Source organism: Sitophilus oryzae, unplaced genomic scaffold (genome assembly GCF_002938485.1).
Source record: "Sitophilus oryzae breed Bouriz unplaced genomic scaffold, Soryzae_2.0 scaffold_111_pilon_pilon, whole genome shotgun sequence".
NCBI classification, from domain to species: Eukaryota; Metazoa; Arthropoda; class Insecta; order Coleoptera; family Curculionidae; genus Sitophilus; species Sitophilus oryzae.
In genome coordinates, this window is record NW_022145749.1 from 1,281,877 (window position 1) to 1,295,364 (window position 13,488).

A 13,488-nucleotide genomic window follows, 5' to 3' on the forward strand; every position below is an offset into this window, starting at 1 on the left:
AGATTTTTTATAAAACGCTCGATATTTGTCTGGCCCCTGTATATTGTCCCGTCACTGGTCATCCGTCCATCCCCACGCCCCGCCGATGTCTCTTTCGGTCGATACCCCGCGCTCCCCCGCCCCACGGCGCTTCCGTGTCGTAGCGTCGCGGCGCTGCCGCCTCCCTCTACGCTCTTTCTGCACGCCAGTGTGCACGTGACCGCGCCGCCGACCGCATGCCGCCCTCGAGGAGCAGCAGCAGCCGTAGTAGCAGCAGCAGCAGCAACGTCATGGCCGCTCGCAACAACGGTAGCAGCAGCCGACGACAGCCGCCCCTACGCGATGACGCCGCCCACTTCGCAGGCGACGGTCGCCCCTGAGTCGCCGGCTTCGGGCCGCGGCCGGCTGCGCAGATCTGGGTAAGTCGGTGCGGTACTCCAGTCATGACTAGTACTACTATCAGCACAGACCAAAAATTCAAATCATCGTTTTTAAGTCCCGTCTGCAAATAAAGGTTCTTGTCATTTTTACTTGTTCAGTCAAAACACACAGTGTTTTACTTGATACGTTTTGGCCGAACAACCAAAAAAAAAAACGTTTTGCTTTTAATTTACTAATTAGTATTTTAGTAATTAATTGATTTATTTGTTTTATAGCTTATTTTACTTATTACAATATTGGCAAAAACTATTCTATTGATGTACATCTTACAACACTACAAATCGTAATAACAAGTAAGGGGGTGCCATTAGAGCACAATCTAATAATCACAGTATTTGATAAAAACTAACGTGTTTAATAAAAATTTTGAAAGTGGTATGATGTGCTTACCAATCAAACTTCTTCTTTGTCTGCAGTCAAGGGTAATAATTAGGGTAAAAATGATTGTCACGTTCTCGTTCAAAATAGTTTATCAGAGAAACTACAAGCTCTTTGCTTCGACTGTTTAAATGCATATTTTCAACACACAATTTCAAGAAACGCAATACAAAATACAAAAGTACAATTTAAAAATAAACTATGAAAATAAGCAAAAATTTAACAACAACGCAATATTATACAAAATAATGACTGACATTATAATAATTGTCAAATAATAAACGACAACGTTGCTGAACAGGGCGCAATGTGACCAACATAGCGATAATAAAATTCGGTTTACAGTAATTTTTGCAGCTTTAATATAAATAAAATATCTGTTACAATCATTTGCCCTATAAAATAAAATGAAGAGTTGTTCGATATCTTAAATTATACAATAAATTTAAATATTTTTGCCAAAATTTCATTTAGTCAGGTTTATAGGCTTTAGTGTCAATTTCGATATGATTGATGACGTGAATCGGAAAATGTTTTGCGATTACCGTATATTACAGTAAATGCATCATCATTAATAAACGACTTTTAAAAATCTAATATTTTTGCATATTTTCACAAACCAATATAATTTTACAAAATTGTTTACAGATATTAATGATATGACCAAACGATATAATTTTCACAATTAGCATTAGGTGTTTGCAAATAAACTTTGAACTATTAATATAATTTTTTTGGTAAAAATTAATAATAAACACAATACTGTAAAACCGCACTTAAATCATTTAGTGTATACCCTAGATTTCAATCGGTCTTACTTACTTAACTGGTAAAACGTTATGGCTGCAGGCTGCGCAGATCTGGGTAAGTCGGCCGTAGACAATCATCAGTAGTAGTATCAGCACAGACCAGAAATTCAATTTATCATTAGTTTTTTTTATGTAAAAAGTCGGATTATAAGCTCCATTGAAGCTCCGTTTATAAATACTATCGACACTGGGGTTCCGACTGCCGGCATGTGTACCAAAAGGGACAAGGCAAGTAAAGAGCGGGTACTCAAAAAAGTCGACTGTTCGTCGGCTGTTTTTTATTATTGACATTTTGAGAAAAATGCATTTCTCATAAAAAAAATTTCCTTGTTCTAAAATGGTTAATGCCATTTATACTTTTACAAATTAAAATAATGGATGAAAAATATAGTTAAATTTCTTCTTAAATAAAAAGTCTTAAAAATCAAAAGACGTTTCTGTGGCAATATATTTTCGATATATTGACATTATTTCCATTCTTTATTACTTATTATTAATGTTATTAATTTTGATTAACATCATATTTTTTGCTATTATTAATTTATCACATATACCCAACTATTATCGCCCTTTCAGTAGAATTGAACTGAAGAAATTTGGTGCTTTAAAGCTTCATTCGGAACCTCGAAATTAGAGAGAAACAAATTAGGGGTTTCAATTAGACTTTACACTTTTTACTGTATTACACATGTGTTGTGATCATTCACAATGTCTAAAAAATACAATTAAAATTAATAGAATATCCTAGCAACATCTTGCGATAATCAGTTGTATCCACAGAGAAAACCTAATATTTAGCTTATACAGGGTCCGGCAATAGTGCGTCGGGCATCTGTAGCTCCTAGAATAAAAAATTTGGAAATTTTGTTTAAGTGCAAACCTAAAGTACGTACCAGGATGTAATTCAGGAAAATATTTTAACTTCTATAGGGTGGCTCAAAAAAGTGTGAGTGAATCTGGATGATTTTTTTTAAATGGAACACCCGGTATATTATTGCATTTTTGGCTTCCTTTCTGATCACTTTACATAAGCCTAAGATATTAGTAAATATATTTCGATAGTTTCAGAGATATTAAAAACTAAATCAAAGATATATATTTTTCAACCCTTCTTTAAAAAAGAATATTAAAAATACAAGAACTGTTCTGAAATCAAAACTATATTAGGTATTTACTTTAGATGGTCTGTTCTTACTTTGCTATAAATATTGTAATCGTAAATCATACAGGATGTTCAATATTCTACGCCAAAGTTTCTAAAATATCAAAGTAAAATATAAAATATTTTTTCTTTTTTTTTTTAAATACCACACCCTGTATATTATATTTTTATTATATGGATAGTTAAAAAATAAACATTTTTTGCATTTAAAGTATTTCAAAATTTTTAATAGTTTTGCAGATACACACAGTATTATTTCAAATGGCGCATTCAATGGTAAAATACGAGAGAAAAATCATTGGGTGACTTTGATAAAAATTTACTGTGGAAAATGCTATATGAAATATAAACCGCGAATATTTGCGAAACCATTTAAAAGTTTGAAATACTCTAAATACAAAGAATGTTAATTTTTTAATTCTCCATCTATTGATATTTTTTCAATATACAGGGTGTTACATTTAAAAAAACGACGAATAATTATTTTACATTTTAGAAAGTTTTGCGTTGAATTTTAAACATCCTGTATGATTTACGATTTCCATAATTATAGCAAAGTAAATATAGACCATCTAAAGTAAATACCTAATATAGTTTCGATTTCAGGACAGTTCTTGAATTAATTATTCATATTTTTTTAAGAAAGGTTGAAAAATTTATAATTTTTATTTATTTATTAATATCTCTGAAACTACCAAAATACATTTACTCATGTCTTAGGATTATGTTAAGTGATCTGAACGAAAGTCAAAAATACAATAATATACAGAGTGTTCCGTTTAAAAAAACTCATCCCGATCCACTCACACTTTTTTGAGCCACCCTCTAGAAGTTAAAATATTTTCCTGAAATACATCTTCGTACATACTTTAGATTTACACTTAAACAAAATTCCAAAGTTTTTTTTACAACGTTAACTAGAAATTGTTAGAATTTAGCGAGAAACGACTGGAAAACCACAAATTTAATTGATATCGACTGTCGAAAACAAGGTGTGTTATTTTATGGAGGACAATGCACAATGAATGACATAATGCCTCTATTCAATTACTAAGAATGGTAAACAAATGTCTAATGGATTATGTTAGCGGTACGCCTCTGAAAAAGGGCTTTATCTATGGAGTTTCGTAAAGCATACAAACAAGTCCAAGTGGTGACTCTCTATGCGCATTCTGTTAATTTATCTCCGAGACAAACATTGCGACAAGGTGACCTTGTCTGTCTAATATAAAGCAAAAATAATTATTATTTTATAAAATGATAGGTTATTAATATTATAATCTGATTACTAATGGATTATTTCTGTTTACTTTGTAGGTCTGTCCGACTGCGCAGACAGCACGGACTTCAACCGCCCCTGCACCCTTTGCAGCTGTGCGGTTGGGTGGCGCTGGCCGCTCTGGCGGGCGGCTCGCTTCTCCTGCTGGTGCCGGGCCTGCCGCCGCACGCGCAGCCCGCAGCCGCATCAGCCGGCTCTGTTCTGCTCTTGGTAAGCCAAAAATTATTTTACTATTATTATTGATATTGGTTAACCTGACAGACGTTATAACATCTTGTGCCGTTATAACATCTCGTGCATTTTTTTGTGAGATTACTTTAGATCCTTTTTTAAATTTGTAAAAGCTATCAGTAGTCAGTGATCACAGTCGTTCAATCGATCACAAATGCAATCCATAAGTTAAATTTTATATTCTCCTAGTACAGATACAGATTCTTTTAATAGTATCGTTCGGATTCGGCTAAAAAATGTAGGTTTCCTATTCATGTGAAAAAAAGTATTTTTTAGTTATTTATCTTAAAAAAAAATCTTAGTTTAACATGTCTTCGGAATCGTAATGTAAATATGCCATTTTTGCTCTGTAATATTTCTTAATGGACCAATATTAATATGGTAGATTTGCGTCCAAGGTCGTTATGTTATATGAAAATTATGTATATAAAATGGCTTGAAAATGATATCTCCTAAGGAACAACTAGTTACAGCACTGAATTCTACATGAAAAACTCTATGGGACTTATTTCTCACTTAGAGGTTTCAAAGGGGTGATGATAAAAAATGTAAAAATTTCAAATTTTTTTTTTGAAAATATTGTTTGTCCTAAAATTTTTTAGTATGCATTAGTAAACTGTATTAGAAATGTATGAAATGAAATATTATTTGAATTCAGATATTTTATCAATACCAATAATAATTTCTGTATATATTAGGTATCTTATGCATAACTCATTTATCTAATGTTTGCATCTTTGGGGGTAATTATCGATTAAATAAGTTTCATTCTTGTTGCCACGAGACAATAACTAAACCAAACACCTGATTTAGTTGTAACTTTATAATAAAAACTATGTAAAAATTGCAGATCTATAAGAATATTCAAAAACGGAGAAGAATTTTTCAAAACTCTATTTAATAACTGCGTTCCTTTGATAGAGATGAGACTGTAGTGTTTTATAGAAAATAGTTACTTGTCGATTATTATCAATGATGAGCAAACACCCGGCATATTAAATACGCAACCTCTTACACGCGGTATATACCCTGTGGGTATACAAAGGTTATATTGAATTTTGGTAAATATCATTATAACGGTATACCGGTATCATACCTGGTATATACCCAAGTATACTTACTTTGTTATTTAAGGTACTCTAACAAATTTTGACAACAATTTGTTGTTTTCAGCATTAAAGAAACATCTACATACATACATACTGCCATTACTCGCTGACGAGTATTCGACACTCATCAGAAGATGGTCACGCAAGGCGTTTTCTTTCATGAGCTTTTCTGTGACTGAAAAGCCCTATACGTGATGTTATTTGCCTACTGCACTCCAGACATTCAATCTCATTGCTTTGTTGCCTCTTTATTTTTTGGTTGTCGCTGTTAACTGAGAATTCTTCTCCATTGAGTTCTATTGTGAACTGATTCTTCCCACTCCTTCTGCATGTTAATCCCCTTTTAATTTAAATTTTCGTGGAAAATATCCTTGTACCTTTTGAGTTGTCCACCCGGCCTCCTCTTACCGTCTATAAGCTCACCGTAAAGCAGAGATTTTGGTATGCGGTTTTCTTGCATTCTGCATACGTGACCAGCCCATCTTAAGCGGGATTTTGTAACCATGACTTCAATACTCTCGCAGTTAGCTTTTTCAAGAACCGATACGTTTGAGACATGATGGAACCACCGGATTCTTAAGAGTTGTCTAAGGTGTCTCTGTTGCAACTTGTTTAATGCATTCAGTACAGCACGGCACCCAGGTTTCGCTCCCATATAACATGGTGGGGATTATAATTGCTCGTTACAGTGCAAGTTTCGTTGTTGTACTCAAGTTATAATTGTACAAAACCCTGTCTTTTAATTTTCAGAATGCTCTTGAGGTGCTGCTAATCCTGTGCTGAATTTCAGAGTCGATATTGGCCTTTTCCGAAATAAAACTGCCGAGGTAATTAAATTCCGCTACATATTCCAATAGTTCTTCTCCGATTTTTATAGCATTGTTATGACCTTCCGAGGGAGTGCACATGGAAACATCTAAGAATAAATTGTCAGACAAAATAGAACATAAATTCTATCAAAAAATACTACTATAAAAATTACCATGCTTTATACAGACTGTCCTAAATTTGAGGTGAAATTATGACAAAAAAAGATTAAATAATAGCAAAGCTGAGGAACTAGAGGTGCTTAGGTAAAAAGCGATTTAAAACTTGGAAAAATATTGGATAGTTCCGTAGATTTTTGAATTTCTGACATTAATCCTCTTCTTAAATCTTTTTTAATGTTTCATTTAATATTCGTGCCATTGAAATGCGGATCTCGTATGGAAAAACTTCTCAACGTTATATAGGGTGAGTCTTAAATAAGTGGAAATATTTTCAGGGCTGGTAAATATCGACAAAGATATCGATTAAAGAAACATATTTTCTTTTTACCGTTTTTCAAATAAGTAAAAAAAAACGAGTTATTTTACTTTGAAAATTTTCCAAAAAAATATTTTTTGCTTAAATTTTGAGAAACACTGGATCTTTTCTGGGGTTTCTTTCTTGTAAATTTAATCTACTACCTCTATTGCTATATTATCAAGAAATTATGTTTTTAACTGAAAACTAAAAAAAATCCAAAAATTTTTCAAAAAAATTCAAATTTTCAATTTCTTTTTTCACGAAAGGAATTTCATAATCGTGTGTCTAGGGTCGAAATATACTACCCTTTAAAATATTTTCACTTATTTAAGACTCAACCTGTATACCAATTTCTTATAAATTTTAGGTATAAATAAAGCTTTTCAATAAATTGACCCAAAGTCCCAAAGAAATTTGAAACTGTAAACGTTGAAGGAAATATATTTTCTTGAAGTTTTCTTTTAGGTTGCAAAGAAACCGGAGGTACGCAAAGAAAATATTTTGTTTTATTTGCTATAAAAAACACAAGCAATTAAAACTCCGAGAAAAGAGTCATATAATATACAAACCCTCGAGAGTTGAGTGTTCTTTCATCCCTTGAATTTTAATGCCTACACTTTGCGTCAGGTGTCAAATTATTCTCAAGAGGGAAGTAGCACTTTTCCCAGAGGGCTCTCAACAATCAACTTTCATTTTATTATTAGTCACATTTTTATTATAATTTCTAGGTATTATAATACACGACGATAAAATACCATTTTATCGTCTTGTATAAAAAATAACTATTATTTATTAGACAAAAACTGCGTAAAACTGTATCCAATAATTTATTTAGTTTACCTTCACTAGTCAGGAGCCAGTGAATTTTTTTTTGTATTTATTTTTCCAGACATTAAATGACAATTAGTGAGTCTGGCTAAAAATTTCACTAAATAAAAAATTAAAAAATCCACTTATGTCCCTAGTCATAAATATTTAACATTTGTTAAAGTTAATCATTTTATTAATGGAAATATCAATCTGGCACATCCCAAGTCTGGCTGAAAATTTGGGGATGCAAAAATTTGACAGATTTTTGAAATCCGTCCCTTATTTTCCCATGCTTGAACTTTAACGTATTATTTGATACTATCATAAACTATATAGTCAAAGCAAGTCTGGCTGATTTACGAAATTGGCAAATGAGTCTGGCAGCATCGGCATCTTGAAAATTGCAAAAATTACAAAATGTTTGCTCATGTTTTTCCGGATTTGAAAATTTTTCATATAATAAATAATACTATAATTTCATAGAAAATACACGTCTGGCTGTCATTTACCATCACGAAAGCTATAATTCAAAAACTAAAGGAGATACAAAATAAAATCAATAGATCGATTTTGTAGAAATTAAAATTACTACTATAGTCTGTCTATAGTAGACAGACTATAGTACCTACTATAGTCTGTCCAAAAGCTGTCCATCGACAAGATCCTTGACAGTGATAGATGTGTCTGTCATTTTATTTTCAAAGTGATTTATTTTATTTTACAAAGAAATAAGTTGGTACAATCGAAACGCATAGCAGAAAATTAATATCAAAGATTAATATATTTAAAATTTGATTGACAAGTGATTACTTCAAAATATTGTGAAAAAAAACTGTACAAAATTGAAAAAATCTAATCGAGTTATTTTATTAAAAACAATTACAGTATGTGTTAATACAAAACAAGCAAGGGTGTATTTTAAGAAAACACCACATACCAAAAAAAGATATAAAAAAGATTTTCTGCTTTCAAGCCGTGTTTCAAGCTCAAGCAACTTCCTGCATTTATTGTTACATTTATCAATATGATTATTCAATATGATTATTTACCTATCGTGTGAGCTGCTATTTTACAGAGACTCCAGTTTTTGGTTTGGTACAATACATATATAGGTACAAAACAGTATACAAACTTTATTTGTGGCTTTAAAAAATACGAAACACACGTAAACACAGCCCAAAATAGAAAATGCAAAATATTTATCATTTCTATTTGACATAATTTGATACAAAATTATAATCTATAATTTCTCAAGAGTTTGAGAACTCTCAAAAATTTTAAGTCGAGTTCATACGCATCGGCGTCCGTTTGTCGTTCATCGTTCCGTTGAACCAATAATATTGAAATATGATCTGTCATTTTTGAAATAAACCAATAAAATTGGTTAAAAACAACACGAGATAACGCATGACAGATTTATATATAAACCTATCCATAGTTAACTTAAAATTATTAGAAACTTGTTTTAGTTAAATAAATGGATTGGTATGGACGTCATCTGCTTTTTTTCGGTCATCGTCTGTCGAAATCTTACCTGAGAAAAAAAAAGTATATAAACAATATACAACTTTTTTGTATCTTTGATAGTTATAAAGTTATTGGCGAATGAGGGTTTTTGATAACGGACGGACTGACATTTTGTTAAAACTTGGTTTTTGGATTCCTGGGGTCTCAAAACGTTGAGATAAGCAGAAAACGTTTTTAACCATAGCCAAAAATTTTGCCCTAAACCAATTTTTCTTATCATAAATTATAAAAAGCAAAAAAACTTTAGACAGTCATATTATATTCATGCGAAATGAATTTAAGTGACTTGATGAGTTGACATGATTCATAAAAAGGCGCCAAACAAAAATTTATTATAATTTTCTTAATAGAAAAGTATTTTAAGATTTTACGGAAGACGGAAGGTTTTACGGAGGTTTTACGGACGTTTTACGGAAGTATTTTAAGTTTTTTCTTCACCTTATTTCAAAATTAAAATACAATTCACGGGCTAAAAAAATATACAGGGTGTCCTAAACTTGAGGTTAAATTATTGCAAAGTTGCGGAATTAGGTGCTTCTTAGGTGATAGTTTCAAGTTTAGAGAATATTGAATTTTTGACATTAATCATTTCTAATGTTTCATATAATTTTCGTAACATTGAAATGCGGATCTCGTATGGAAAAATAACTCAACGTTATAGGTATAGTAATTCCTGATAAATGTTAGGTGCAAATAAAGCCTTGCACAATAAATTGACGGAAAGTTCCAAAGAAATTTGAAACTGTAAACGTTGAATGAAATTTATTTTCTTGAAGTTTTCCTTTCAGGTTGCTAAGAAACCAGAGGTTCGCAGAGGGAACATTTCAGTTTTATCCGGAGCTTTTACAAATATTGATAAAACATCCAAGTTCAATTTTAACTGAACAAACTAGAATGGAATTGGATTTGATAATTGTCGTAGAAAATAAGACAAAATAGAAAATGGATTTTTAATTTCTTTTAATTCCTGTAAACTCAGATATTATTTTACATAAATATTTAATATATCCACTATCAAAATTTAGATTTATCGTTAGTAGAGAACAATACATTTTAGGTATATTTCATGGATCATACTTTCGTCTATCCAACGAGTCAGGGAAGACTTTGACACACGACGTCCAAAATATGACAGAAAATGCAATGTACGGTAGTGACACAGCTGTCATGCACCCTCCTCTTTAGATGTGTTATATTGTTGATGTATACCTTAAAATAATTCCTAAGTTTAATGTTTTCATTCTTCATTGCTCGACATATACAGGGTGAGTTTTATAAGTACAAATATTTTAGGGGTGGTATATTTCGATCCCAGAAACACGCTTACAAAGTATTTTTCGCGATTTTTTTTTTAAATTTGGAACTTTTCGAATTTTTTTAAATATTTTTAATCGTTAGTTAAAAAACATAGTTTCTTCATAATATAGCAACATAGGTAGTAGATTAAATTTACAAGAAAGAAAAGTCATTTAGGTAACATACAACGGTTCTCAAAATGTAAGCCAATTTTTTTTTATTTTAAGAATAAAATATATTTGGACTTATTTGGACTTATTTGAAAAACAGTAAAGAGAAAATATCTTTCTTTTATCGAGATCTACCAGCTCTGAAAACATTTGCACTTATTTAAGATTCACTCTGTATATTCTGAATATTCTTCTTCATCAGTGTTAGAGTTTCGAGTTATATGGTTATAGATAATACTATATTCTCCATTGTGATTTTAATATATAAATGAGATAACAACGTAGTTCTCTAATGATATACAATTCCTAACATACTTATTCAAATGTTAAGTTATTTGTGCAATCTATTTTAAAATAATTTGGTATTTTATGTTTTTGATATTGAAATCAACACTATTATAAATCTGGCTCTGGATTGAACATCAGACAAGGAAGTTAAATGTCGCATCGAACAAGCCTGATGGATACTTTTGAGGTTTCCAAGAGAACTTATCTGTTCCGATTTTGACATAGACCTAAAGTTATGATTCGTTTATGAAGTGCTACGTGTGGTCGGTTCTCCTTTTGAAATTTATGGTAGAATCCAAGATACCTTCGACGGCTAGTCTAACAAATGAAGAAATTATAAGACGTGTTAACAAAAAATGATTGAATTGATTAAGAAGAATGAAATTAATGATTAAGAAGAAAAACACGCATATCTGAGGCATATATTGCTAAACAGGAAATATCAATTCTTGCATCTGTTTATCGAATGCAAAATCGGAGAGGGATTGTAAGGAAGAAAATGTCTTGGTTGAGGCTTGGTGATAGGTCTTGGTGATAGGTCTTGGTGATAGGGCTACACGATGTACATAGTCGTTAATACAGACAGCCATGTTATAGCAAACATTCATTAGTGAACATGCACTAGAAGAAAAAGGTATAAACATTATATTTAGATATAAAATTAAGTCACTACAAATCCATGTAACTTATCACATATTTGTCTAATAATATTTCAAATTTAATTTTATATGTTTAAAGTTCACAGAAAATAAAATAAGACAAAATTTAAGCCAGTGATGTTTTTTCAATTTTTACAAGGATTTAGACAATGCATTTTTTTAGTAGAATGTAGCTATTCATTTTTCAAAACTTATTTTATAACTTTGTTTGAATAAAAGGATATATATTTACTTTGTACTGCACTCAAACTCCCGTCATAACGAACAAAACTTTTTCTAACTTATCATACAACAAAATAATAATGGTTTTGACCTTTAAAGTTTAAAATAAAAATTCACTGGATTATTTTATCTGAAACTAAATGTTAAAGAGAAACTAAATGTTAAATATGAAGAGGAAATAAACATATTTTACCAATGAATAAGAAAATTGTAATCTGCATGAATACATCGTTCCTGCATTTAACAGTCCGCATATAACTCAAATGGAGCATATTTTTCCGCTTTCACGCTACCTTAATTTTGAATAAATCTGCGAAGGATATACGGTTTATGGTCGATGGTTGGCTAGAGGGAACATTTTTGACACTTTTTCATTTGGCTTGAATAAGTACGATTTGGGAAAGCATACAAATGGACATCATTTTGAGTTTATGTACAAAAAAACCTTAGTGTGATTCTATATGTAAATGGTAAGTAAGAAGTAAATCACAAAGTAAAAAAACCTTGTTATGTATATCACAGAACTTACAGTGATGGATGAAAGGTATTTAAAGATTTGCAAATCAGAAATAACTAAATTAATATTTAGTTATTAATATAATATGATCGAATAGTTACATTACAATTCAGCGAGAGTACACATGATTTCCAAATGAAGCAAAAATATTCAAAGTCTCGGATTTTGGATTTAAAAACCAGAGGTCTCTTTGGGAATAATGAACGCCTTTTTAAATACACGATCTCTACAAAAAACTCCATTATAACATTTAATACAAGGCCCATAGAAAGGACAGATAAATTTAAGTATTGGGCATCTGGCTCTCCGAGGGTTGGACATCAGACAAGGAAATTAAATGTCGTATCGAACAAGCTCGGCAGGCATTCTTGAGGTTTCGAAAAGTACTTGTCTGTTTTGATTTTGACCTAGAGGCTTTCGAAATGTGGCTATCGCAGAATTTTGAAGATATCTTGGATGGCTAGGTTAACAAATGAAGAAGTTATCTGGGGCATATAATGCGAAACCCCAAATATCAATTCTTGCATCTGTTAATCGACGGCAAGATCGAAGGCCGGAGGGGTATCGGAAGAAAGAAAATGTCTTGGCTGGGGAATGTTAGACACTGGACAGGCTACACGATGTACAGTCGTTAATAAACACCGTGCACCGCCAGGAACAGAGAAGCGATGGAAAATGTTATCGCAAACATCCATTAATGGATTTGCACTAGAAGAAGAAAAAGATCTCTACAAACGATATCCAAAAAAATATTAGAACAAAGAAAAATAGATAGAAAATCTGTTTTTAAATGAACTGATTGATAAATGAACTTATCACTGTTACTATAACTTATTATTGTTGCGGAACACGGTTCCTGAAAAATATCTGTCATTATTGTCACTGAATTAACCAATGCAAAAAGCTGGGTTTTACTGGTTTATTTGTCAAACTAGTTTACTAGAATGTCAAAATAGTCAAAGTAGCCTGCCCAAACATCATTGCCAAAACTCATTTATATATTATTTTATAATTGAGAATTGAATAAAACAAGTGAAACAGTTGTATTTCCATACCTTTTAAGTGAAATCGAAGCAGCTGCTGTTGAGTATGATACTTTCAGAATTGGAACTGTACTGTTCCAACCATGAATTTGATCAAAAGTGCGATATTGTAATAAGGTTTAATTTTTGTTTTTGTTTACGATTGCCATTGGATTTAAGTCCATGAAGATATTGTATGTCATAATTCATTATATTATGTTTCCATATCTGTTTGCAGGTTATACCCAGAATATACAATTAAGATGATTTTTCTTATTGTGGGCGTTCTGGAAGGGGTGAGA

At 31.6% G+C, this 13,488-nt stretch overlaps 1 protein-coding gene across 1 annotated transcript in view; it reads left to right on the forward strand.

The window, feature by feature from the left end:
- The first annotated feature begins 234 nt into the window (after positions 1 to 234).
- Positions 235 to 13,488, forward strand: part of LOC115883656 (probable palmitoyltransferase ZDHHC1) — a 97,370-nt gene continuing 84,116 nt past the window's right edge. Inside the window, exons 1-2 of the mRNA XM_030902046.1 lie at positions 235 to 398; positions 4,087 to 4,258. Of these exons, the coding sequence (XP_030757906.1) occupies positions 322 to 398; positions 4,087 to 4,258 (249 nt within the window). The 5' untranslated portion in view covers positions 235 to 321. The remainder of the gene's footprint in view (positions 399 to 4,086; positions 4,259 to 13,488) is intronic.